General features: G+C 36.6%; 1 protein-coding gene across 5 annotated transcripts in view; it reads left to right on the forward strand.

The window, feature by feature from the left end:
- Window positions 1-3,408: 3,408 nt before the first annotated feature.
- Window positions 3,409-25,488, forward strand: part of arnt (aryl hydrocarbon receptor nuclear translocator) — a 46,069-nt gene continuing 23,989 nt past the window's right edge. For 4 of the 5 annotated variants that reach the window (XM_062029681.1, XM_062029679.1, XM_062029682.1 and 1 more), the window contains exons 1-10: window positions 3,424-3,689; window positions 6,961-7,054; window positions 11,876-11,917; window positions 13,878-13,928; window positions 17,554-17,767; window positions 24,403-24,613; window positions 24,695-24,797; window positions 24,872-24,937; window positions 25,020-25,105; window positions 25,176-25,252. In XM_062029681.1, the coding sequence (XP_061885665.1) occupies window positions 3,653-3,689; window positions 6,961-7,054; window positions 11,876-11,917; window positions 13,878-13,928; window positions 17,554-17,767; window positions 24,403-24,613; window positions 24,695-24,797; window positions 24,872-24,937; window positions 25,020-25,105; window positions 25,176-25,252 (981 nt within the window). In that variant the 5' untranslated portion in view covers window positions 3,424-3,652. Of the gene's footprint in view, window positions 3,690-6,960; window positions 7,055-11,875; window positions 11,918-13,877; window positions 13,929-17,553; window positions 17,768-24,402; window positions 24,614-24,694; window positions 24,798-24,871; window positions 24,938-25,019; window positions 25,106-25,175; window positions 25,253-25,488 lie in introns of all 5 variants that reach the window. The other variant, XM_062029678.1, reaches the window with a different exon arrangement.

The raw sequence follows: 25,488 nt of genomic DNA on the forward strand, positions 1-25,488 counted from the left end.
GAATCACAACACTCTTCTTTACGTTTTTTTTTCTCAGCACTTCAAAAGCACAGAAAAAAAATCGATTCACATCCCGATTGCGATTCTCATTCATCCCGATTCTACATCTAGTTATAATTTTCAAAAATTTATTTAAAAAAAAGATATATATTTACAATTTTTTTCTATTAAAATTTGGAAAACACGTTTGTTTGTTTTGTTTATTTTTTTTTTTAAATTAATACGTTTTTAGGACATCTCCATGCATAATGAAACACTTTAAAAGCACAAAAAATTGATTCACATCCCAATCACGATTCTTATTCATCCCGATTGTAAATAGATGCATAATTTTTAAAAATTGATAAAAAAAAGATGGAAATATTTTTGATTCAATTTTGGATTTTTTTTTTTTTTTTTTTGTGGTAACTATCAGTTTTTTTTAATTGGTTTTTAGGACATCTCCATGCATAATAAAGGACTTAAAAAGCAACCAAAAATGTTTTATTTACACCGCAATTCTTATTCATCTAGTTATCATTTTCTAAAATTTATTTAAAAAATTAATATATAAAATAAAATTTAAAATATATATATATATATATATATATATATATATATATATATATATATATATATATATATATATATATATATATATATATATATATAGTTACAATTTTTTTCAATTAAATTTTGGAAAAGACAATAGTTTTTCTCTAAAAAAATTTTTTTATACGTTTTTAGGATATCTCCATTCATAATGAAGCACTTTAAGAGCACAGAAAAATCGATTCACATCCCAATCACAATTCTTATTCATCCTGATTGTAAATAGATTCATAATTTTAAAAAATCGATTAAAAATAATAATAATTTAAAATGTTTTTTTAAATGTAATTTTGGAAAATGTGTTTATTTATTTTTTGATAACAATCCTTTTTTTTTTTTTTTAAAGACGTTTTTAAGACATTTCCATGCATAATGAAGCCCTTTAAAAGCACAAAAAAATTGATTCACATCCAAATGGCGATTCTTATTATGCCAATTCTACATATATTCACAATTTTAAAAAAATCGATTAAAAAAAATTAAAAATAATAATAATTGAATATTTATTTAATTCAATTTTGGAAACATTTTGTATTTTTTTTTATAACTATTAGTTTTTTTAAATGTTTTTATTAAGGTGTTATAACAAGCCCTCTTTCCTTGTCAAACCCCTAAACTTGTCCCAAACGTTTGTGGTGCAAAATGTTTTTGTGTAACTATTACATTTTTTGTGTGTGGGTGGGTGTGTGTGCGTGCGTGCGTGCGTGCGTGTGTGTGACAGGAAGCAAAGCGCTTGACTCGCCTTTTGAAAGGTTGTTTGGCGTCACCTGCTGGTTTGTATATGTATTGTTTTTTTTTATTTTATTTTAAAAGCAACAATAATTATACAAAATTAAAGTCTCCATTAAGGTCATCACTTCGGAAGCCCAAAAAAACTAAACAAAACACTCTAATGGTAAATTATAATTATAAAATAACAAGTCAAAATTAGGAGACAAAAAAGTCATAATTATGAGATAAAATGTCATGAGGTAAAAAGTCGTAATTATTAGACAAAAAGTCATAATTATGACATAAAACGGCATAAGTGTGTGATAAAAAGTCATAATTACAATATTTAAAATAATTTCAAAAGTCCTATTCATCTATAATTACGGCTTTTTTTATCACATAATTATGACAATTAATTTCATAATTAGGACTTTCTTATCTCAACATTTTGACTTTTCATTTCATATTTTCGACTTTTTATCTATACATTATTTTTTTTGCTCATATTTGGACTTTTTATTATAAAATAAGTCAAAATTGGGAGACAAAAAAGTCATAATTATGAGATAAAATGTTATGAGGTAAAAAAATCATAATTATTACATAAAACGTCATAATTATGCGATAAAAATATATATTTAAGAGATAATTTCAAAAGTCATATTTATCTCATAATTACTTTTTACTTTACAATTTTGACTATTCATTTCATAATTACGACTTTCTTATCTCAACATTTTTACTTTTCATCTCATAAATACAACTTTTTATATCATAATTTCGACTTTTTATCTGGACATTATTATTTTTTTAACTCATAATTTTGATTTTTTATCTCATATAAATGTTTATCTCATAATTTCCATCCATCCATCCATCTATTTACTATCGCTTGTCCCTTTTTGAGGTCGTGGGGGGTGCTGGAGCTAGCTATCTCAGCTGCACATGGGCGGACGATTTTCTTTTATCTCATAATTTCGACTTTGTATCTCATATTTATGACTTACATAGCCCCTAAAGGGACATGGGGGAATTTTTTTTAGACATGTATCTGGTGCGCACGAGAAACTTTTTATAAAATAAATAAATAAATAAAAAATCATAATTTTTTATTTATTTATTTTTTTTAAATAAAAAGTATAAAATAAAATAAAATAAAAAAATAAAAAAATAAAAAATCATAATTTTTTTTTTTTTTTAATTTTTTTTTAATAAAAAGTTTCTCGTGCGCACGAGATACATGTCTAAAAAAAATGTCCCCATGTCCCTTTAGGGGCTCCGTAATGACTTACCAATGCCGCAACATTTTTTTGTTTGTGCCATTACGGTTTTGAAGTTATTCTTTTTTTTTTTATATATATAAAACTTTATTTATAATATGCACCATTTACATATAAGCAAATAAATAATAATGACCAAAACATGTACATAAACAGTACAAAACAACGCCAGGGGGTTGTAAACTCAATAAAGCAACTTCAATAGAATACAAAATATATACATTTTCTGACTATAGTGACGTCATCCAGTCCCCCCACCCCCCCCACCCCACCTTGTCAAAATCTCCCCAAACGTTTGTGCTGCAAAAATGTCTCACTATTACAGTTTTTTTTTAATGTTATTAACATGTTAATATTCACAAACAGCACAAAATATTGTGCTGTCTAAGGATAATAGTTTTTATAATTTTGCATGACAAAGGCTATGGAAGTAGAATTGTCCCACATCAACTTATGTGTCAATATGATATTAATACATGTGCATATATTAATAAATATACAAATACAAATGTGATATACAAATAAATAATTTGTATAAATAAACGCGTATATGTAAATATATTTTTGAGATTTGAAAATGCATACAAATAAAATGTATAAATATAATTTGTATTTGTATATTTATTAATATATGCATATATATATATAAGTTGACGTGAGACAATTCTACTTCCATAAAAGGCAAATGGGGCGGAGCCGAGCGCGGATTTCCCAAATCGTGACGTCATGTGGATTGTCCAATAGGAAACAAGAAAACAAACGAGTGCTCGCGCACTGCTAGCTTGGAGCGCCATCTTCCACCGACAGGGTGTTTCAGCCGAGAGTAAGCACCCAAGGGGGCCGACAGGAGTTCCGGCGTTTGTTCCCCCCCACCCCCCTTTCCTTCCAAACCCAGGCGGCTGCTAAAATAAAAAAAAAGCCTCCGGCCATGGCTCGGCGCCCGCATTAACGCCGAATAAGTGTGGACAACGCCGCGGTGCTAGCAGTTAGCTGGCAGCTAGCTCGCTAGCAAGGGGAGGAGCTGGGATTTGTACATATTTGTTTTGTGCTGCTGCACAATACTTTTGTTCATGTTCTTCCACACGGACATGGCATCTTCGAACCAAGGTAAAGTGTCACCAAACTCCACAGGATATACTGCCTTACATTTGCTCTTAGTTCCAGCGCCTCTTTTCACACTTTACTAAAGATAGCGTGACAGCAGCGGCTCAGTTAGCCTCGCTAGCAGCAATGCTAATGCCACAGTGCAGATAAGGTTGCATAATCTTGCTAACTTGATTGATTGACAAGTTTATTGACATCTTAAAGAATTGAATCCACGTAATGCCTTAAAAAGGCAAATGGATGGCACAAAAATCGAAAAGGCTTGTTTCCATTGTGGTCAATTAAATATTCATCACATTTGCTACATTTCAATTATAATAACCTGTAACATGAACATAAAAAAATACTAAAAAAAAATGGATAAATTATGTACAGCACAATGGAGGAGGGGTTAATGCGTCTGCCTCACAATACGAAGGTCCTGGGTTCGATCCTGCACTTCTGTGTGGATTTTGCATGTTCTCCCCGTGACTGCGTGGGTTTTTGATTGATTGATTGGAACTTTTATTAGTAGATTGCACAGTACAGTACATATTCCGGACAATTGACCACTAAATGGTAACACCCGAATACGTTTTTCAACATGTTTAAGTCGGGGTCCACTTAAATTGATTCATGATACAAATATATACTATCATCATAATACAGTCATCACACAAGTTAATCATCAGAGTATATACATTGAATTATTTACATTATTTGCATTGTTTACAATTGTGATATCAGCACTTCAGTCATCAACAATTGCATCATCAGAGAAATGGACATTGAAACATTGTAGGTCTGACTTGGTAGGATATGTACAGCGAGCAGTGAACATAGTGAGTTCAGAAAGCATAAGAACAAGTATATACATTTGATTATTTACAATCCGGGGAGGTGGGATGTGGAGGGGGGAGGGTGTTAGTCAAGGGTTGAAGTTGCCTGGAGGTGTTCTTTTAGTGCGGTTTTGAAGGAGGATAGAGATGCACTTTCTTTTACACCTGTTGGAAGTGCATTCCATATTGATGTGGCATAGAAGGAGAATGAGTTAAGACCTTTGTTAGATGGGAATCTGGGTTTAACGTGGTTTGTGGAGCTCCTCCTGGTGTTGTGGTTATGGCGGTCATTTACGTTATGGAAGTAGTTTGACATGTACTTCGGTATCAGGGAGGTGTAGTGGATTTTATAGACTAGGCTCAGTGCAAGTTGTTTTACTCTGCGACCCCAAACGGGAGAAGCGGTATAAAATGGATGGATGTACATATACACAGTATACATGTCAGGTGATTTGAAAAACAATATATACAAAAAATGGGGGTGGGTATATACACTATGTACATGACTACCAAGAGTGTGAAAATGAGAAAATATATACCGTATTTTTCGGAGTATAATTCGCTCCGGAGTATAAGTCGCACCTGCCGAAAATGCATAATAAAGAAGGAAAAAAACATATATAAGTCGCACTGGAGTATAAGTCGCATTTTTTGGGGAAATTTATTTGATAAAACCCAACACCAAGAATAGACATTTGAAAGGCAATTTAAAATAAATAAAGAATAGTGAACAACAGGCTGAATAAGTGTACGTTATATGACGCATAAATAACCAACTGAGAACATGCCTGGTGTGTTAACGTAACATATTATGGTAAGAGTCATTCAAATAACTATAACATATAGAACATGCTATACGTTTACCAAACAATCTGTCACTCCTAATCGCTAAATCCCATGAAATCTTATACGTCTAGTCTCTTACATGAATGAGCTAAATAATATTATTTTATATTTTACGGTAATGTGTTAATAATTTCACACATAGGTCGCTCCTGAGTATAAGTCGCACCAAACTGAAAAACTGCGACTTATAGTCCGAAACTGAGGTGGGGGAGGTAGCAGGGGGTGTATATTGTAGCGTCCTGAAAGAGTTAGTGCTGCAAGGGGTTCTGGGTATTTGTTGTGTTGTGTTTATGTTGTGTTACAGTGCGGATGTTCTCCCGAAATGTGCTTGTCATTCTTGTTTGGTGTGGGTTCACAGTGTGGCGCATATTTGTAACAGTGTTAAAGTAGTTTATACGGCCACCCTCAGTGTGACCTGTATGGCTGTTGACCAAGTATGCGTGGCATTCACTTGTGTGTGTGAAAAGCCGTAGGTATTATGTGATTGGGCCGGCACGCAAAGGCAGTGCCTTTAAGGTTTATTGGCGCTCTATACTTCTCCCTACGTCCATGTACCACTCTGTACAGCAGCGTTTTAAAAAGTCATACATTTTACTTTTTCAAACCGATACCGATAACTTCCGATATTACATTTTAAAGCATTTATCGGCTGATAATATCGGCAGTCCGATATTATCGGACATCTCTAACTATAACCACATATAAACCTGCTTGATGCTTCGAATATCAATTTTGGTTCAGATCAGGTAGAGGTTGAGCTGAGCCATGATTTTATGGCAGTTTTAAAATTTAGTAGGGAAGTTGGAATTTTAAGGTCTGTTGGTAGTGCATTCCACTGTGTGGTGGCAAAATAGTAAAATGCATTTTTTCCCATGACAGTCTTGAATTGGGGGGGCGAGGTCTGAGGAACTCCCTCTCGTGCAGTACCTGTGAGCATCACTTCCATCCCATCCATTTTCTACCACTTGTCCCTTTTTGGGATCGCGGGGGGTGCTGGAGCCTATCTCAGCTGCATTCGGGCGGAAGGCGGGGTACACCCTGGACAAGTCGCCACCTCATCGCAGGGCCAACACAGATAGACAGACAACATTCACACTCACACACTAGGGCCAATTTAGTGTTGCCAATCAACCTATCCCCAGGTGCATGTCTTTGGAGGTGGGAGGAAGCCGGAGTACCCGGAGGGAACCCACGCAGTCACGAGGAGAACATGCAAACTCCACACAGAAAGATCCCGAGCCCGGGTTTTTTGAACTCAGGACTTCGTATTGTGAGGCACATTTACTAACCCCTGTACCACCGTGCTGCCCGTTAGCATCACTTACTCTGGTGAAATAGTACTTGGGGACAGTTTCTCTGAGTATTTTGAATACCAGGCACATTGCAATTTGGTGTACTCTTTCCTCAACTCTAAGCCAACCCAATTTGGTAAACTGTGTGCTACAGTGCACTTTGTATGTGCAATATATGAATAATAATCATCCAGTTCAGCTCAGGCTTGACATTGGACACGCATGCTCCCTGTTGTTATTATGTTCAGCGATCGGAGTCATGATGGTCGACTTTGGGAGCTCACCTGTCATTTCTGCAACATTGTCTGCTATTTATAGATTTAACAGACCCCAGTCTGGGATTGGGTGCAAGTGGCACCCAAGCAAGCGGTGGGGCCGTCGTTCCAAAGGGGAGCAACAAGAGACGAGCAGCGTGAGTATTGTAGTGTTGTTATTTTTCAGCATGCATGTAACAACTACTGTACTTTTACTTGAATTTATAACCTGTGCGACGTTGCCTTGTCAAAATCTACCCAAACGTGTCCCAGTCGTTTGTGCTGCAAACACTTTATGACTAACTCTTATAGTTGTTTTTGCCAGTGTTTTTCAACCTTTTTTGAGTCAAGGCCCATTTTTTTGCGTTGAAAAAATCCGGAGGCTACAGAACCCCTAAAGCAGTGGTTCTCAAAGTGGAGGGTGCGTAGGCATGACTGGGGGGCGTGAGTGACGAGAAGTTTTTTTAACAAATTGTTTTTTTTTTTATTATTTTTTTACACAAATACATATGTCATTTCATATAAAAACCCAGACAAACAACAAATAAACATACTATTAAAAGAGGAGTAAATATATTCTCCTACGGTGGAACACCATCTCTATGCCGACGTAATAAACAAATCGCGTTGTCCCGCTCATCCACCGCAAATCACTCCCACCGCAAGTCAGAAAGCAGAAGACACAAACCGCGCTGAATATCAGAAAGTAAACCATAACCAACCATGCATCACAATAGCTCCTGTCTCAAAGTAGGTGTACTGTCATGACCTGTCACATCGCACCATGACTTATTTTGAGTTTTTTTTGCTGTTTTCCTGTGTAGTGTTTTAGTTCTTGTCTTGCGCTCCTATTTTGTTGGCTTTTCTTGTTTTTTTGGTATTTTTCTGTAGCAGTTTCATGTCTTCGTTAAGCGCTATTTCCCGCACCTGCTTTGTTTTAAGCAATCAAGACTATTTCAGTTGTTGCTATCCTTCTTTTGTGGGGACATTGTTGATTGTCATGTCATGTTCGGATGCACTTTGCGGAGGCCGTCTTTGCTCCACAGTAAGTCTTTGCTGTTGTCCAGCATTCTGTTTTTGTTTACTTTGTAGCCAGTTCAGTTTTAGTTTCATATTGGGATTACGACAAACAATTCGTCGTCTCACACGACCTACTGATATGGAAGAGTATTACATGGTTACACTGCCGATCTCTAGACAGCACCGACACTCAACAACGGCACATTATTTGCAGACTATAAATAATGGTTTGCAAAAAAACATTTTTAACCCAAATAGGTGAAATTACATATTTTCCCACGGCACACCAGACAGACTGTATCTCACGGCACAGTGGTTCAAAAACACTGGTTTATGTTATTAATGTTGTAGGATGCATAACCAGTCCTATAAAACGTTAATAAGGTAAAAACTATACTAGTTAGACTAAAAATGTTTGCAGCACAAACGATTGGGGCGATTTTGGCAATGTTGGAGAGCTGGTTATGAATAATAACATGTTAACATTAAAAAAACATAACACGATCATAATGATTAAAAAAGTTAATGACGTAGAAACTATAATAGTTAGACCAACAGTTGTTGCAGTGCATACATTTGGGACTGGTATTCGGAGGTTTTGACAAGTTCGGGGGGTTTGCATATGAATAATACAATGTGAATAACATAACTATAATAGCTAAACCAGAAAATCGCATTTGGGTAGATTTTGACAAGGTGGGGGGCTGGTTATGAATAGTTAATAATAATAATAATAATAATAACATCAACGAATGGCACATGTGTGTATTAGATTTTGACAAGGTGGAGGGCCAACTTTACACAGGTTTGAAATCAGGGCTTTTCAAAGTGTGGCATGGCGAATGTTTCTCCGCTACGTCAAAACATTTTTTTTTGGTAGAGCATATTTTGTGGAGTTTTCTGCCCACTCAGTTTTCAAAGTGTGACCCTGGGGGGCATTCGGTATACTTTTAGATATTACCGCACTCTAGGGATCGCCGATATGGCCAAAAATCTATATTGCGATATATATTGCAGCTTCCTGCGATAATGATATTCATTAATATATATTTTTTGGCATGTAAATAACAATAGAAACATTTCAAACCCAGTTACAGAGGCTTCTAAATTGACTGTTGATGTACGCAATAACATATTACATAATTTTCTCAAGCTATTATTAATCTACTTGCTGCTTTACTGGTAATATCTTGTTACTTTCTGTTGTAACATGGTTATACAGTGGAACCTCGATTTAGGAACTTAATTGGTTCTTGGACAGGGTTCGTAAATAGAAAGGGTCACATAGTGAAGCAGCCTTCTCTATAAGAAATAATGTAAATATGAACTGTCCTGTATGCGCTGCTCTGCAAACACGCGCATACACACAGAAGTCCCTTTGGTGCTCTCACAAACAATCAGAAATCACACAAATCTTTAACTTTAACAGCCATATTGCTACAATAATCAACATTTTAAAAAAGCAAAATCGACCCACATTCACATAGACAGAGGAGCTGAAGAAAAAGCAGAAGGCAGAGGGAGAAGGGAAGGCAGGGATTGTTTGTGTGCGTGCGTGCGTGCGCCTTGAAGGACATGCTGCTAAATGAGAGAAAGTCTTCTCCTCCGCAGTGAAAAAAGTCTGCTTTGGCATATTTTTCCAGAAAAATCAGTTTTCACACAAACATCACAATTACAACTTGCTGTGGTACAAAACCTGCTTCGGCTATTCTTTCATACTTGTGAGCGCCAATAATGTACTCCTCACAAATAGCCTTTTGTTTAACTCCACAGCGAATCCCCCCTTCTTTCCACGCTGGTCTGTTGTCTTTTTGGTACTCATATTGAGTTAGCAAAATGGACAAAAGGTGAAAAAAACAGTAAAGTCACACCTACAGAAGCGCTTAGAAGTGACTAGCCATGTACTGGCAGTAAGTGATGTGGAGGGCTCTGCCTTCACAACCATGCTGCGCCCTGCTTTTTGTCTGCAGGCGTGACACAAAATGAGTTAAATGAAGTGTTTGTACCCAGAGACTGGGTTCGCACACAGAGGCATATTTGGCTCCATCTAAAAGTTAATATTGGTATATTCGTAAATCGAGGTTCTGATACAGATACTTTCTGCAAATATACCTAATACGTCTGGTAAAATGTGGAAAGTAGTGTTGAATCATCTTTCAACAATATAAAATCCCAGGGCAAAACAAATGGTGGCATTATTATGCATCTTATTTATATTCAACTCTGTATGTGTCTCAAAAAAGCCTACAATAAAATGATACATACACTTGTTTAAAAACACTGAGTGATTCATTTTAATTGCCAGTAATTTTCTAAAATAAATGACTGTATGAGTGAGCACAGCACAGTGTTCCGCTGCGCTTGCACATCACATACTTACCTAAGCGGAAGAAAAAGCAGTTCCCACCAATTGCAACTACAAAACTGAAACAAAACAAAAAATAATGCCATTGTAAGTTAATAATACTAACACAGACACTTGGAAAAGTGTTAGCATATAAGTTAATTCTAACGATGCTAGCTTTATTACATTACAATAGCACGTACAAATATGCATGCCGGTTTAGTAAGTAAGAATTGTTTTAGTTATATTGTAAAACTTACAAACGTTGTTTGGAGTGATGAATGAAGAATCCATATGAATAAAAAAACGTAATGGACAAATATTAGACTGAACGGCACTTCTACATCCGGTTTAAAGTCTAAAAAGAAGGGACCTGCAGTGAGCAAACTCGTTCAAAAGATGGCGCCATAGCAGAAAACAATAACACACCTTTTATTGTCTTTGCTTGTTTTTTTTTTTAAATTATTTGCGTTATGGTTGTCAGCAAAGAAAAATCCATAAATTAGCCACACCATTTTATAAGCCGCTGGGTTCAAAGCGTATGAAAAAAGTAGCGGCTTATAGTCCAGAATTTTCAGTATATTGCGCAACCCTATTGTACACAAGTCTGCTTTGTGACCTATAATATAAATCCAATCCAATCCCTTTTACTTATATAGCACTATTAACAACATAACTGTTTCCAAAGTGTTGCACATAAAATAAACCATAAAAAGTAATTAAATTACAAGTATTTAAAATAAAACAAGTAAAAAAACAAATCAATAAAAGACAATAAAACATTAAAATACAAATCAATAAAATAGAATAAAACAATAAAAGACAAGTCAATAAAATAAAAAATAAATATGCGTTATTTTATTTAAATAGCCAGGCTACAATTTTACCCACAGGACTGCAATCTGTTTTGTTTGGGGAAAGCGGGCTGATGTTCACACCTAAATATTTAATTTGCATAATATGCCGTGACGCATTTGTAACAAAACAAACACATTACTTATGTGTACAAATTAACTTTTGTCTGTCACTTTTTTTGTTTTGTTTTATTTTCTTATTGGACACTTTTTGTTTGTATTATTGTCCCCCAAAAAATGAGCTACCTTTGAGTGCTTTTAGATGGTTGGACAGGGGCACGAGTGATATGTCGTCACCAAAAGAATCTTGAGCACATATGTCCCTGGCCGCTTTTTTGAAAAAGAGGTTATTTCGGAGTCTGATTACTTGCAAAATATAATGACTGCGTCGCTAAGTTGGCAACAGTGATCCCTCCTGCTTTGTGTTTTTATTCTCTGGCAGAACAGGTGTGTGATGTGTTTATGAGCAAAGGCGAACAGGTAGCACCAAACGATGTACGGAAAACACTGAGCCTACATTGGATTGGCTTTAGCTTCTTGAAAGTATCAAAACAACTCCTCCCCGCCCGCTTTTTTATATTTTCCTGGATGCGCCATTTTACCGGACAAACTTAGCTTGGTTTGCTTTTCCTTATTTTGCTCGAGCTACCCCTGAAGTCCGCCAGATGTGGCCTGCCTCACACTTTGAAAAGCACTGCCTATGATTTTTGACTTTGCACACACTGGTACTGCTATTTCTGCGTGTGTTCTTTGTGTTACAGCCCGGATTTTGATGATGACGACGAAGGAAGCAAGTTGTTCAGGTACTTAAGTTGCATCGTGGAGTGCTTACAGTAGATCCCTGCCTATTTGCGCTTCATCATTTACTCGCTTTTCTTTAAACAATGGGAAATAATTAGGTATTGTTAATGCCCACCACTGTTGTGAGGGCCACATTTCCAAAAAGTTAAGGAATTCTCCCTTCACTATTCGTCTTGATTTTGGTCTATTTATTTTCATATCAGAGTTTTACACATTACACAAATAGCCTTGTGTACAATGTGAAGCAGCTGAGTTGTGACAATTTTATAGTAAAATTTACGGTGTTTTTTACACCAAATAAATTGAAAGATGGTACAACTGTTATTTTTATAGTAAAATCCTGGTGAAAGAACTGCCAGTTATCGTAAAATTTTGTTTTTCTTTACAGTGTATTACTGTAAATTGAAAAGCGGCACCATTGGTTTTTTTACTGTAAAATTCTGGCAATTGAGCTGCCAGTTTTTTTATTGTCAAATCTACCGGTACTTCTTTTTTTTCCACAAGGCTATTTTTCCCTTAACATTTGTTTTTCTAATATAATAAGAAATATACCAAAAAATAAGTTCTCAGGAACATAAAAACAAGAACAAATAGTGATTGGAGAAGTCCACCCCGTCAAGTGTTTTTACAGCGTGGGTCTCAAACTCGAGGTCCTGTAAAAACTATGATTACCGTATTGATATTTTTTTATGACTTGTAGAAAATAAGAACCAGAAAAAATGTATATTAAATGTAAACATTTTTACTTTACCTTCCTCTGATTATAATCAGAGGCAGAAAGGAAAGGAAATGTCAACACAAGCATGGAAAACAATCAATGTAAACATAATTGTAAAATCACATTAAACACTTAACAATAACCTCTTAAAATGAAGGTGCAAAAATAAGGAATATGTAAAAAATGCTTAATAAAGTGTAACAAAATAGTGCAAAGTGTGAAAATAAACAGAGAAACCTGAGAATAACTATTTTCTGCAGGATTAGTGCCAGGAAGGTACAGCTGTGCTCTAAAGGGTGAGCGCGGCTAAGGTGATGTAGTATTACCGGTCTTCATTTTTACTTTTACTTCTCACTCCATGCAAAGAATCAACCGCGAGACAACAAGATGGCGTAACCAAACATGATAATCGATACTGTTACCTGATTGGCTGTTGGCGTGTCACTCCCACTGATCAGTGATCACTTCCTGCGTTACTCGATTACCACAGAGCGAGTGCCTTTGTTCATGCAACCAACCTTGTTTTGCAACTTCCATTTTCTTTCGACAAAGAAAAAAAATATTGAATGTCTTTTTTAACGCATTTTGTATTTATGTAAATTACGTGTGTATAGCAGTATGTATTGATATATTTTTATCGCCCAGCCCTACCGCCAAATATGATAATTATATAGACAACTACAATGCATACTCAAAATCTTCCTCTTGATTTAAATGGCATTCAACATTATATTTAACTGACTTAGAGTTTTCCAGGTCTAAGTCTTGTCAAATTATATGAAAGCACAAAGATCATTTTATTTAACACATAAATCAGTACAGGCTAAGCAAGGTTTAGGTCCGGCTGATTAAAAAATAAATACTATATACCAAATATACTGCGAAAGAAGAGACTCATGAAAAACTGATTAAAAATACAATTATTACATTGTTGCACTTAGGAAACTTTGCCATGACTTTTTGCTGCAGAATTCTTGTGATTGTGACGTGTGACTGCCACTAGTAGTGGAAAAATCTTAACACAATGGAGTACCATACGGACCACAGCTGAGAAAAATATGTTTTGTACCGCAGGCCCATGATTATGAAACACTGGTTTAAACTACATAATAAAATGAGAACATTTTTTGAGTGCGCTGTTTTTCGCCATTCTCTGAAGGTCTTAGAATGTAACTGTAGTGAATAGCAGGGATCTACAGTACAGAGTGTGGAATTGTGAAGCTGATGGCTGACTGCTTTATCAGGTGTGACGACGACTCGGGAGGGCCCAACAACGACAAAGAGCGCTTTGCTAGGTAGGACCATGAATTGGGGCTTGAGTGTGTGTGACATCCCTCTTGTTTGAAAGGTCTTTTTTTCTATCTTGCTTCTTGGCTCCACTTTTTGTGGCTAGGTTTCATTTTCAGGTTTTTGGAAGCCGATCAAAGTATTGGAGATAAGGAAAAACTACCCAGGTATGGCCTGTATGTGCCACCATGGAAGGCAACCTCTTGCCTGGACCAATATTTCATGCATTGATTTTGGTGTTATTTGTCTGATAACTGGTATATATTTTCCAATGAAAATGCCTCTGTGTTTCCCATATACCGTATTTTTCGGATTATACGTCGCTCCGGAGTATACGTCGCACCGGCCGAAAATGCATAATAAAGAAGGAAAAAAACATATTTATGTGGCACTCGATTGATTTTGGTGTTATTTGTCTGATAACTGGTATATATTTTCCAATGAAAATGCCTCTGTGTTTCCCATATACCGTATTTTTCGGATTATACGTCGCTCCGGAGTATATGTCGCACCGGCCGAAAATGCATAATAAAGAAGGAAAAAAACATATTTATGTGGCACTCGATTGATTTTGGTGTTATTTGTCTGATAACTGGTATATATTTTCCAATGAAAATGCCTCTGTGTTTCCCATATACCGTATTTTTCGGATTATACGTCGCTCCGGAGTATACGTCGCACCGGCCGAAAATGCATAATAAAGAAGGAAAAAAACATATTTATGTCGCACTCGAGTATAAGTCGCATTTTTGGGGGAAATTTATTTGATAAAATCCAACACCAAGAATAGACATTTGAAAGGCAATTTAAAATAAATAAAGAATAGTGAACAACAGGCTGAATAAGTGTACGTTATATGACGCATAAATAACCAACTGAGAACGTGCCTGGTATGTTAACGTAACATATTATGGTAAGAGTCATTCAAATAACTATTACATATAGAACATGCTATACGTTTACCAAACAATCTGTCACTCCTGATCGCTAAATCCGTTGAAATATTCTTCCTCGTTGTCGCTTCTGGTACTTTTCTTTCTGCTGCTCGATCGCCGTTTTCAACTGCATAGTATTACTACGTCCAGTTTGTAATCTGCAGTATATACGTCCCACTGGGGTGAGTTTTTCCTTGCCCGTATGTGGGCTCTGTACCGAGGATGTCGTTGTGGCTTGTACAGCCCTTTGAGACACTTGTGATTTAGGGCTATATAAATAAACATTGATTGATTGATTGATTGATGATTTCCTTTTCGGTGCCATTTTTGTTCAGCCCTTCTCAGTTTTGTGATCCATGATCCATTTTAATAGCTACGGCAGTAGCATATACCAGTAAGCATCCCATGACCCACAATGCACTTCTGCCATGACCCTCCCCCGCCAAATTCTTATTGGTTGACGTGTGTATGACGATTGCTGACGTGTGTGTGACGATTGCTGACATTTGCTTCGTGTCTTCCGTGAATTAGATAAATAATATTATTTGATATTTTACGGTAATGTGTTAATAATTTCACACATAAGTCGCTCCGGAGTATATGTATGAAAAAAACTGCGATTTATAATCCGAAAAATACGGTAGGCTTTTACTTGTGGCGGGCAACCACAAGTAAAAAAAATAAAACAGCAATTAACACTTCACCTCCCAGGTGATATATTTGCTTTCATCTCCTGCAATTATGTTCCACAAAACATTGTCTACATGATTGGTTTTAAAATTAAGATTTTATGAGTAAATTTAAGGCCACCACAAGTAAAAAAATAAAATAAGTTTAATATTTTGCGATACAGTAAGTAACACTTCACCTTCCAGGTGATATGTGCTTCCATCTCCTGCAATCGTGTGTGTGTGTGTGTGTGTGTGTGTGTGTGTGTGTGTGTGTGTGTGTGTGTGTGTGTGTGTGTGTGGGTGTGGGTGTGCGTGCGTGTGTTGTGTGTGAGAATATATATATATGTGTGTGAATATATAGATATATATTAGGGGTGTGGGAAAAAATCGATTCGAATTTCAATCGCGATTGTCACGTTGTGCGATTCAGAATCGATTCTCATTTTTAACAAATCGATTTTTATTCATTTATTTATTTATTTATTAAAATGTTTTATTTTTTTTACATTTTTTTATTTATCAATCCAACAAAACAATACACAGCAATACCATAACAATGCAATCCAATTCCAAAACCAAACCCGACCCAGCAACACTCAGAACTGCAATAAACAGAGCAATTGAGAGGAGACACAAACACGACAGAACAAACCAAAAGTAGTGGAACAAAAATGAATATTATCAACAACAGTATCAATATTAGTAACAATTTCAACATAGCAGTGATTAAAAATCCCTCATTGACATTATCATTAGACATTTATTTTAAAAAGTTAAAAAATTAAATTAAAAAGAACAATAGTGTAACAGTGGCTTACACTTGCATCGCATCTCATAAGCTTGACAACACACTGTGTCCAATATTTTCACAAAGATAAAATAAGTAATATTTTTGGTTCATTTAATAGTTAAAACAAATTTACATTATTGCAATCAGTTGATAAAACATTGTCCTTTACAATTATAAAAGCTTTTTACAAAAATCTACTTCTCTGCTTGCATGTCAGCAGACTGGGGTAGATCCTGCTGAAATCCTATGTATTGAATGAATAGAGAATCCTTTTGAATCGGGAAAAAAATCGTTTTTGAATCGAGAATCGTGTTGAATTGAAAAAAAAATTGCTTTTGAATCGAATTGTGACCCCAAGAATCGATATTGAATCGAATCGTGGGACACCCAAAGATTCACAGCCCTAATATATATATATATATATATATATATATATATATATATATATATATATATATATATATATATATATATATATGTGTGTGTGTGTGTGTGTATATATGTGTGTGTGTGTGTGTATATATATATATATATATATGTATATGTGTGTGTGTGTATACTGTATATGTATGTATATACATACATAAATATATGTAAGTTATTGATGTGTATATATATATGTGTGTGTGTATCCATGTATAAATGTGTGTGTATGTATATATATATATATATATATGTATGTGTGTGTATATATGTATATAATTATGTGTATATGTATATATGTGTGTGTATATATACATATGTGTGTATATATATATATGTGTGTGTATATATATATATATGTACTGTATGTATATACTGTATATGTGTGTGTGTGTATATATATATATATATATAGAATGTTATTTTTTAGCGAAAGGAGCTGGTTCACTTACAATTCAGCTTTATGTGAGTCTGCTAATCCTTTGCTTTTTATTTCTCCTTTCTCAGGTTGTCTGAAAGTTTTCTCTCTACTCTCGCTCTCTTTGGCTGTCATAAACCAGCCTCTCTTGCTTTATCACGTCTATTCTCTCCATGGGTTTTATTTCGAACAAGTCATTGTTGTTTTCAGCATCTACAGCCAAGGCTATGATTTAAATATCCTTATATCATCATCACCTCTTCTTCCTAAATGACATGCTTCTACATCAAAACATTGAATCTAAACTCTACTCCACGTTGTCCACCCGCCCCATCTCGCTCTCCCTCTTTTTCCTGTCCTCCTCGTCTGCGTTCCTCCCTCGTCTTCTCGCCCCAGGGAGAACCACAGCGAGATCGAGAGGCGGCGGCGAAACAAGATGACCGCCTACATCACAGAGCTGTCGGACATGGTGCCCACGTGCAGCGCGCTGGCACGGAAGCCCGACAAGCTCACTATCCTGCGAATGGCCGTGTCGCACATGAAGTCTCTGCGGGGGAGCGGCAACACCAACCCGGACGGCTCCTACAAGCCTTCCTTCCTCACTGACCAGGTATGGAGAATTACAACCTACATATTGGGTTTAGACATGCCATCACTCACTGTTCGGAGTGGCCTGGTACAACATGTTCAGTTGCAATAGGATACCGATATTAACCCGATACGATATCAGCAGGACTCATCCAACATACTTTTATTATTTTGTTGTGAATGGTAAAGGTAGATATTGAAAATACTCAGTTGTGACATATTTATGCTTTTAGAGTGGAGTGTTAACTTTTGGCAAAACTTAGTGGCCACAATATTTCATGAATTTAAGCTCATGACGCAGTAAGTTGATTGATGCGGACATGTTTGTTACTAGATACTTTCAAATACGCTTAGGCCCTGAAGACTTTGTATGTGTAAGTAATATGCAACTATAATTATTTAATACCGTAATTTCCGGACTATAAGCCGCACCTGACTATAAGCCGCACCAGCTAAATTTAGGGGAACATACAGATTGCTCCATATATAAGCCGCACCCGACTATAAGCCGCAGGGTTTTGATGTGTAATTACCGTAGTATATAGGGGTTCCTGCTACCACGGAGGGGATTGTCGGGACAGAGATGACTGTTTGGGAACGCAAAGCGTCCCATTTATTAACAATAAATCTTTCAATCATTCAATCAAACTTTCACATCTTTGACATGGCGAACAGCATTCGTGCAGAGTACAAATAATACAACGGTGCAAAGTAATACAAAGTGCTCACCTGTACGTTATCAAAATAACCAGCCTACCGGTATATGAAAAGTCAGTCTTTAATCATTGTGTCATCGTCTTCCTCCTGCGTACTAAAACCACCGAAATCCTCTTCGTCGGTGTCGGAGAAGAACAGGCCGTAAATAAGCCGCACCCTTGTATAAGCCGCAGGGACCAGAACGAGGGGAAAAAGTAGCGGCTTATAGTCCGGAAATTACGGTACTTGTAAATATTGACAAATGTGCTGTTTTACCTGCATATTGTTCAATTAAGGACACATAGGTCTAGTTTGTGTGCTTAGCTGTTGTGTAGCTGCTAGCTCCTAGTAGCCTATCAGTGTTTCCCATAAACTGCCAAGATACCTGTGGCGGTGGGGGCGTGGCTATGGGCGTGGTCACCATGACATCATCGAGTAATTTGCATAATTTACTACAATGATTTGATTTTCTCTAAAAAGGCTAAAAAAATTTATACTTACTAATTAATAATAACAGTTTTGTTTTAAACGTCCATCCATCCATCCATTTTACAATATAATTACAACACTTTATGTACATATTTATATACAGATTTGAACAATAAGTTATTCACTGAAATATATTTATTAATTGTGGTTCTTACAAAAAATATATCTTATAAAATATAAAAGCTAAAATGTCTCAAAGCTCTGCCCCTTGAATTAGTGCATACTAAATAATTTAAATTTAGCCTACTACTACAACCATATTATTTACCAGCAACATAAAGTGAAACAGAGGCAGAGGTGTCCTGCCACAGTCAGTAACAAATAAACAGAAAACAGTAGTGGTGGTAGATAGACACAGAGCTTCATCAAACATCTGATCCACTGAACAAAGAGCACCAAAAATCTTGAACTTTACACTGCCATCAGTTTTACTCCCTACACTTAACCATGTGTTTCCTACTGCCTGCAGACTTTGCACCCTTTGTTATATACACATGTTGTGTTTCTAATATTAATACATTTAATAAAGTCAAATACAAATAAGGCAACAAGAGAAGTATCCTACACTTCTCTTTTGTAAAGTAAATCTGAACAGCCGATATGGGCATCTACATCAACTATATGATTTGCCTGAGAAGCTGCAGAGGACAAAAAATAAATAAAAAAATGTTATTTTAAAAAAACATTTTTTAAAATTTTTATTTTATTTGTGGCGGACATAATTCTTTCGTGGCGGGCCGCCACAAATAAATGAATGTGTGGGAAACCCTGCCTATAGCCTAGCATTTTAGTCAATTTCTTGACTGAAATAGAAGAAATTGTGCGCTTATTGGAGGACATTTAAATGCTAATTGGCTGTCCAGCTTTGCACAATTAAACACGCTGCAGGACTGCTAGTAAAATGCTTCTAAAATGCCCATAAAAAGCGGTACATGTCTTCTGCATGTTTGAAAACCGTAAAACGCCGCAGGGAGGAGCACGGTAAGATGAATGGGCAGTTAATGATCATGTGTCTCTGAGATGATGCTCCGTAGAGTACACATAAAATCCTTAAATAAGGCGGTCTGCATCACTTTAACCATTGCACACACAGTGTTAGTAAATCGCACGCAACACACCCATTAATAGGACATGCTATTTTATAGATTGCACACGTTGATTAGCGAGTAAATCGGGCCCTTAATGTAAAGAATTGTATCACTGAATAATTCCTAACATTTTAGCTATCCATATATGTATGTACATTTTTTTTATAACAACGGAGTATTGGTGCCTAATGTGTGCGCCTGCGTGCGATTGACGTTTGTTAGCCAATTTATGCTGTTCACACCTTAAGCTGCTGACAAATTAAAAAGTACTTGAATTAGGCAAAGTTCAGCCTGCAAACTTTGGCTAAAATAATAGTTAAATCTATTTTTCACTACCGCTGCAACGATTAGTTGACATTGTCGACAATAAAATTGGTCGCCGACAATTATATTTGTCAACAATTGTGTGTGAATGTGAGTGTGAATGTTGTCTGTCTATCTGTGTTGGCCCTGTGATGAGGTGGCGACTTGTCCGCCTTCCGCCCGAGTGCAGCTGAGATAGGCTCCAGCATCCCCCGCAACCCCAAAAAGGACAAGCGGTAGAAAAGGGATCGAAGGATGGATAGTCCTGACGTCATCACTCGTGTTTTTTACCGGCGGAAGTGGGTTTGCATCGCCACTCGCAAAAACATTGCCAGTTATAACATGTCAAGTGTGAGAACATGTCCTCTTATTCTTGTTATAAACATGAATACCTTGCTCATTTTGCAAAGCGAACCTTGTTTTTATGGCAGTACATCTGTGATACGCGAGCGTTTAAAGCGGAGGCTCGATGTCGGACATTCGAAGGGAAGATGCATCTCAACCTCCGTATGAGTGTTAGCTTATGCTTTGCTAGCTAGCTAGCAGGTGTGAGACGAAGTTGTGTAAAAAATAACTATCATTTTAGCCAAAGTCAGCCAGCAAAACTTTGTCTACATCAATTCAAGTACGTTTTAAAGCAGTGTCAATTTGCAATGCCGATTAAAAAGGGCACAATAACCGCGCGCGCAAACACACATACAGACAGACAGGCACCAATGTGGAGGTATCGTAAGATTAAACATACAATCTATTAAATAGCCAACATTTTAAGAAATAATCAAATATATAATTCTACACACAGAGTCTATTAGAGTGCTAAAACTGCCAAGAGTTAATCAATAGGCAATATATCAGTGTGCAGCTTTTTAAACATCACAAAAAAATTTTCTTTTTGAGGAAGTTGGATTTTGTGCTTTGTTGTTTGTTTTCATTGCTGCTATTCTGTTTTTTTTAAATACATAAAAAAGGCTAATTGTTTGTTTTTCTAGCAGTTTGCTTTTCTTTTAAATTGACATTTTATTAGTCATTTTAATTGTTGTAACAGCTGAATGAGCAGCACAATTACAGTAAAAATAAATATTTATGGATGAATTAGTCATCTTTGTTGTTAATAATCACATGCCTAAAGTAACTTAAGCTGCATTTAGAAGTCGATGGAAAAATTAGAGCCATTAAATATGTGTACGCTTTATCTGACAAGTTGACTAATCATTAAGGTAATCGTTGACTAATAGACTATCATAACAATCGTTAGTGTCTGCCCTATTCTTCACACAACTTTGTCTCACACTTGTTAGCTAGCTAGCAAGGTAACAAGCTAACAATCTTACCGAGTTGAGATCGCATCATCCAGATGTCATTCCACCGCTGACAATCATTGGTACTTTAACTTTAACTTTAACTTCAAATACTCGCGTGTCACAGATGTACTGTTATAAAAACAAGATGTGCTTTGCAAAATGAGCAAGGTATTCATGATTTGTGATGTTTTCACCCGGGCTGTTGTTTGAGCAACCACGTGGATTCGTTTCTCCCCCAGAAAAACACGAGTGATGACGTTAAGTCTATTGTCGACAAATTCATTCATTGGTGACAAATTTTATTGTCTATTTGAAGACGAATCGTTGCACCCCTAGACTACAGCATAGTAACTAGGACTGCAGCTATCGATTGTTTTAGTTATTAAATTAGTTTGTTTGTTTCATCAATTAATCGGATAAAAAACACTTTATAGCCTCAATGCGTATTTTGTGAAAATAACTGAAGTAACGAGTTTTCTGCTTGCCATAACCTTTTTTTCCAACAAATGCACATAATCAACATTGAAATTACACTTTTATCATGTGTGCATTGGTAAAAGTAAAAAAAAAAAATGTCGCCACCACAGTTTACAGCACCCACACACCACCACTCTAATGTGCGCTCTTTTGCAGTGGCCGTGCAAAAACTATGACTGCATATTTAAAGTTCCATGTAGTCTGAATGTTATCAATTTTTATTAGTTACACTCATTAAACAATTAATCAAAGCAACACATCCATCCATCCATCTATCCATTTTCTACCGCTTGTCCCATTTGGGGTCACGGGGGGTGCTGGAGCCGATCCCAACTGCACTCGGGCAGAAGGCGAGGTACACCCTGGACACGTCGCCACCTCATCGCAGGGCCAACAAAGTTAGACAACATTCACACTCACATTCACACACTCAGGCCAATTTAGTGTTGCCAATCAACCTATCCCCAGGTGCATGTCTTTATATACATCAAATATTTTGTATAATTTAATTAATCAATGAATCATTGCAGCCATAAAATTGATTATGTGGCAAGTCTACATTGCATGCACATTTGCGTTAACTTGCATGTATGTATTTTTGTTTTTCAAGGTGCCAGTTATGATTGATAAGCAATGGAAAAAGCAATCCCATTATTGAATGACACGTCTATGTTGGCCCATGCATGTCGTGTTTGTGTACCATGGGCTTTGACTTCGTCGATTAATCAGCCTTTCTTTTTATGTCTACTTTGCAAAATTTGTAGAATATCTCACATCTCTCTTTTTATGTCTATTTTGCCAGCTGGTAATTAGCAGTAATAATTGGAGAAATGAGCATCTCATTAGTTAGCTGACATGTCTCTGTTGCTGGTGCATGAACCAGTGTACAATGATGGGATCCATATTGTTAGTGACCTGCAAAAGCTATGAACACGCTAGCCTACAGTATGTACAGTACAGTATTGACAATCAGCAACAGTTTGAAACACATTACAGACTCCTGCTGGACTAGAGTGCAACAGCGATGACAATTACTATGCCTGGGCAGATCACACATTTTGCTGGATTATTATTTTCTCCCACAAATCACTGCCCATTAAATTACATTATTGTCAGCATTATGTTTAGACCAATTTAATAATAATAATAATATTAATGCAAATAACCCTTTTAAACACAAACAACTTGTATTCCTCATTAGTGTATTGATTGTTGTAATTGGAAGGTAAATAACTCTTAATTATTCTAAATAAGTAAACAAACAATAAAAAATGTATTCTTAATCTCTGTTAACATAAATAACACTTAAATAAATATTGAACTAGAGACAACGATTGTGGATGACTGAGGGTTCACTCTGTATGTTTATTTCTGCTATTGAACGAGCGATGCACAGAGTGAAACCCCTTGCACCCTGTTTGGAAGCAAGAGACGAAGAAAACAAACACAAACAAACATTGGCAATTTATCGATGCCGGCAAAAATATCAAGTTTATTTTTGTTAATTGATAGAATTATTGACTTATCCATGATTGGCCCAGGCCTATATGGCACATACACACATTGTGAGCTTAGTCAGTCCGTTAAGTGTGAGCTTTAAGCAAGGGATGTCCCGATCGACTGGCCAACGTTCAACATCAGACGATGCATTTTAAAAAAGTACATGATTGCCAATGCTGAATAATGCTTCTCAATGCTGATCACAAACGTTGATCCCCTCTGGTTAATATTGTATTTATTTTTAGTCCCTAACTGTGTATCTCCATACACAGTGTGGAGTCGCACCCCTTAGTTGATAATAATCACCTCCATTACAGCAAATAAACTGCATTTCTTAATATCTTATCAAGTATTAAGACGAAGCTAAACATTTTGCACACCAAGAGCAAGCAGGAACAGGCATGCTAATAGCTAAGCTAGTTAGAAACAACAGAAGAAAAAATAAGTGCTGAAGTAACGTTTAAGATGTTTTAGTAGAAGCACGTTATAGCAGAAACTATTAACAGGAAATTAACAAGTAGATTAATGGAGCGGGGATCATCCATAAATTGCTGGTGTCAATACCAAGGTTATTGACACCAATTGCACTTTCTTCCAATAAATATATATTTTTAAATTCACAGTTAATACATGCGATCGGTATCGGCTGATCTCACCCGTGTATGATCGGAATCGGCAGCATAAATCCCCAATCGGAACATCCTGACTTTAAATGGTTTACTCGCTCAGTATAAGTTGCAAGATAAAAACATGTGAATTGGTCAAATCTATCACCAGCCGGACTTGATGCCTTCTCTATGCAGGAGCTAAAGCACCTCATACTGGAGGCAGCAGACGGCTTCCTGTTCGTGGTGTCATGCGAGACCGGCCGCATCGTATACGTCTCGGACTCTCTGACGCCCGTTTTGAACCAGTCACAGTCGGACTGGCTAGGCTCATCGCTCTATGACCAGCTCCACCCGGACGACAAGGAGAAGCTGAGGGAGCAGCTGTCCTCTGCAGAGAACAACACAGGTAAGACGCACACAGTAATAAAACATAACTGTGTGAAGGAATCATTCCAAAAATCCCAATGGTGATCTATTTTGAAAAAAGGGAGAATGTTGGACTTGAAGACAGGAACAGTGAAGAAGGAAAGCCAGCAATCGTCGGCCAGGATGACAATGGGAGCCCGTCGCTCTTTCATATGTAGAATGAGGTGTGACACGCTTTGACACATTGGAGAAGTGTGCCTGAATGCAGCATTTGTTCATGGTCCGATTCTATTTGCAGGTGTGGCACATGTCCTGTAGAACCGTTGTCCATGAACAGGCTAAACTTCCTTAGGAATAGAAACAGGTAACTAGAGCCAAGACTGTCAGGAGTAATGTGACCTAGTGTTTAGAATTTGCCACTATTTGATAATTTTGCTTCAATGTAGAAATGGTTTGGGTGCAGCAAAAGAAGGAGAACCTCAGTATGTTGTGGTCCACTGTACAGGCTACATTAAGTCCTGGCCGCCTGCAGGTAAAACCTTTCTCATCACGTGCTTTGGGTATTTTTACACAATGTGCTTTGACACATTTCCTGTTTTTAGGAGTGTCCTTATCAGACAACGAGCCAGACAACAATCAGGGGAGTCGCTACTGCCTTGTTGCCATCGGCAGACTACAGGTAGAAATACTGTAACTAATAATGTCATAAACTCATTTCAACATTCAAGTGCAGCCATATCTACCACAGGATATTATTTCATGGCCAAACTCGTGACTACACGGTTTCATAAGGTTTTGCAAGTTGTCTGTTATCCATGGCTTGGAAAACACTGACACACTTTTAGGATGCTCTACCGCAAATTTGCAAAAATATTAACTACAGAAGCATGAGCAACCTGCGGTTATGCTGACGCT

Source organism: Entelurus aequoreus, linkage group LG20 (assembly GCF_033978785.1).
Source record: "Entelurus aequoreus isolate RoL-2023_Sb linkage group LG20, RoL_Eaeq_v1.1, whole genome shotgun sequence".
In the NCBI taxonomy this organism is placed as follows: Eukaryota; Metazoa; Chordata; class Actinopteri; order Syngnathiformes; family Syngnathidae; genus Entelurus; species Entelurus aequoreus.